The sequence below is a fragment of the Galeopterus variegatus genome, unplaced genomic scaffold (genome assembly GCF_000696425.1).
Source record: "Galeopterus variegatus unplaced genomic scaffold, G_variegatus-3.0.2 Scaffold488, whole genome shotgun sequence".
In the NCBI taxonomy this organism is placed as follows: Eukaryota; Metazoa; Chordata; class Mammalia; order Dermoptera; family Cynocephalidae; genus Galeopterus; species Galeopterus variegatus.
Window position 1 is genome coordinate 140,405 of NW_007726599.1, and position 2,574 is coordinate 142,978.

A 2,574-nucleotide genomic window follows, 5' to 3' on the forward strand; every position below is an offset into this window, starting at 1 on the left:
CCTTACTCCCTACTGTCAGTTCTATTTTCTTGGAAGAAGGCTCTGTTGGGCAGCTCTGTCTTACCTATAAATAAAAGTTCTTGTCACAGTCAGTTGCTCTGAGCCATGGAGGGCATGACATTGGATTTTAAAATAAGTCCAGCCCCTTATCGAACACATTTAGGTGTATTGATGTGTCTTTTTCTATAAATATAGGCTGAATTTGGCATCCAGTATTTCTGGGGAAGGTAGGTAAGGACAACTAAATTTTACCAGTCCCCTACACTCCTACTTCATGCTTGGCACTGTGCTAAACACTTTGGCACATTTTAAGTTTTAGTTAGTTATATATATTTGTCCCACACTCCATTCCCATGAAGGGTGATGGAATTTTGTTTCTACAGAAAGGCCTTATAGATAAAATAAGGTCTAAGCCAGAATTCCTTGATTCAGAGTCTTTCGTGGCCATTAATCAATCATTTAAAACATAATACTGACTACTGTCCCATTTCTCATATATAAAACTCTTCTGTTCCAGGAGCAGAGCTTATGTTTGAAAATTACTTTAAATTGCTAACTCTTTTGGTTAACATTGTATTTTTTACTTGCAAGCTTTACAAAATTCAGCTTGCTCCAAAACGTGTCTATATTTATGTGAAAAAGTTTGTGTGAATAAAGTTTAAAAACAGTAGCCACTACAGAGTATATTTTGAAGTTTTAAGATGCCCCTGGCTTACTTTTCCCGTTGCTGTTTGTCATTGTTAATACTGCAGTTCTGGACATAAAACCCCAGGTCTAACTGCACTGCTGCTGTTATGCAAATGTCTAACACACAGTGCAACTACTCAGCAGGTTGGAGGGCTAAGGGATAGAACCAGCCACCTTGCTGATTCAAAGTTGACTGTAGTCACCTGTTCCTGTGTCCCAGAGAAGAACAAATGTTTGGGTACAAAAAAAAATATATATATATATATATATATCGGGAAAATCATGTGACCTTCTCTTTTTCAGTTTAGTGAAATGAGAGCCTTGGCCATCAGGCTTGTAGTAGTAAGTTGCTTATTTTAGTATATGCTTCCCTATGAAGAACGAATCTCACCTTTGCATATACTTGTCTTGAGTGAAAAAGTTGGACTAACCTATTTTAACGTCCATTTCTGCTCTGACATCCCCTTTTCCCAGGTTGGAAGTGCTCAGGGTCAGACTGCTTCTTCTGGGTGTGCTCCGTGTAAGATTCTGTGCATCACTTAGGTGTCGAGGGCAAAGGGGGAGAGAGCTGGGTGGGGGTTCCCCGCAGCTGGACAAAGTTGGCTTCATTTGCTGTGATCATGGGGCCAAGGAAACCTGGATTCACACCCTGCCTTGATCTATATGTTGAAAAGTAGAAAATTAAGAAAGTCAGATTTTTTTAGCCCACATTTTCCCAGGTAAATGTTTAGTTTTTATTTTGTTGGTTGTGATGATAGCTTCCTCAACCCTGGCTGCTCATTAGAGTACTTAAACTTACAAAAAAAAAAAAACTCCAATTAAACTCCGGATGATAGCTTCCTCAACCCTGGCTGCTCATTAGAGTACTTAAACTTACAAAAAAAAAAAAAAAAAACTCCAATTAAACTCCCCAGTTGAGTTTATTAAATCCAGGAGTGAGAGCTACTGGTATAAAGTATCTGGGATATTTTCATGGAAACTGATGAAAGGAAACATCTATTAAATTTTGCTTGCTAATGATTTACTGTGCCTACTATGAACGTGCACTTTTTTTTTAAGCAAAAAAAAAAGTCACAAAGAAAGAAAAAAGCTTGTTAATGATTTACTGTGCCTACTATGAACGTGCACTTTTTTTTTAAGCAAAAAAAAAAAAAAGTCACAAAGAAAGAAAAAATCATTTACCTTTTGGTAAAGTGCCTCTCAAAGAACAAGACTGCTAATTGTGTTAGAGGTGGAACTCTTATTAGAATCCTGAACCATTTCATTTTTTCTATATCTGCCCAGCTGGGAAAACATGATCTCCGGTAGCTTTGACATTTTGTGTGATGACAGAGCCCATGCGGTTTCATGTCTCTTAACCATTTCACTTTTTTTAAGTTGTCTTTGACCCTTTTCCTTTTCCTGTTCTTGCCTGCCTGACAAGGCCTGCTTCACCATTCAGGAAGTTATCAAGTATCCAGGCTCCTGAAGATGTGTGTTCACCTGTACCTTATGAGGCTGAGGGGCTGGGGGCAGGGAGTGTCTATTTTTAGACAGCTCTGTACCTGTTGTCATTCCCAGGCTGTCATTGTCTTCCACAGATCCCTAGCAATTGGAACCAAAACCGGTTATAAGCTGTTTTCTTTGAGTTCTGTGGAACAACTGGACCAAGTCCATGGAAGCAGTAAGTGTGCGTGTGTGACATCTCAGGAACACTGAATCCTCCCTCTAACTTTCATCCATGATACAAGAGAGCTTTCTGCTTTTCCCTCCCTTGACCACCAAACTTGAGTCAGTATTTTTCTTTTTTTTTTTTTTGTCTTTTTTCCGTGTCCGGCAACGGATCGCAACCCTCAGTGTTGCCCCAGTACCGGACCGGGACCGGCAACGGGATCGCAAGCCTCGGTG

At 39.7% G+C, this 2,574-nt stretch overlaps 1 protein-coding gene across 1 annotated transcript in view; it reads left to right on the plus strand.

The window, feature by feature from the left end:
- The window catches only part of WIPI1 (WD repeat domain, phosphoinositide interacting 1), a 26,390-nt gene that overhangs the window by 2,350 nt on the left and 21,466 nt on the right, over positions 1 to 2,574 (plus strand). The window contains exon 2 of the mRNA XM_008569387.1: positions 2,268 to 2,350. Within this exon, the coding sequence (XP_008567609.1) occupies positions 2,268 to 2,350 (83 nt within the window). The remainder of the gene's footprint in view (positions 1 to 2,267; positions 2,351 to 2,574) is intronic.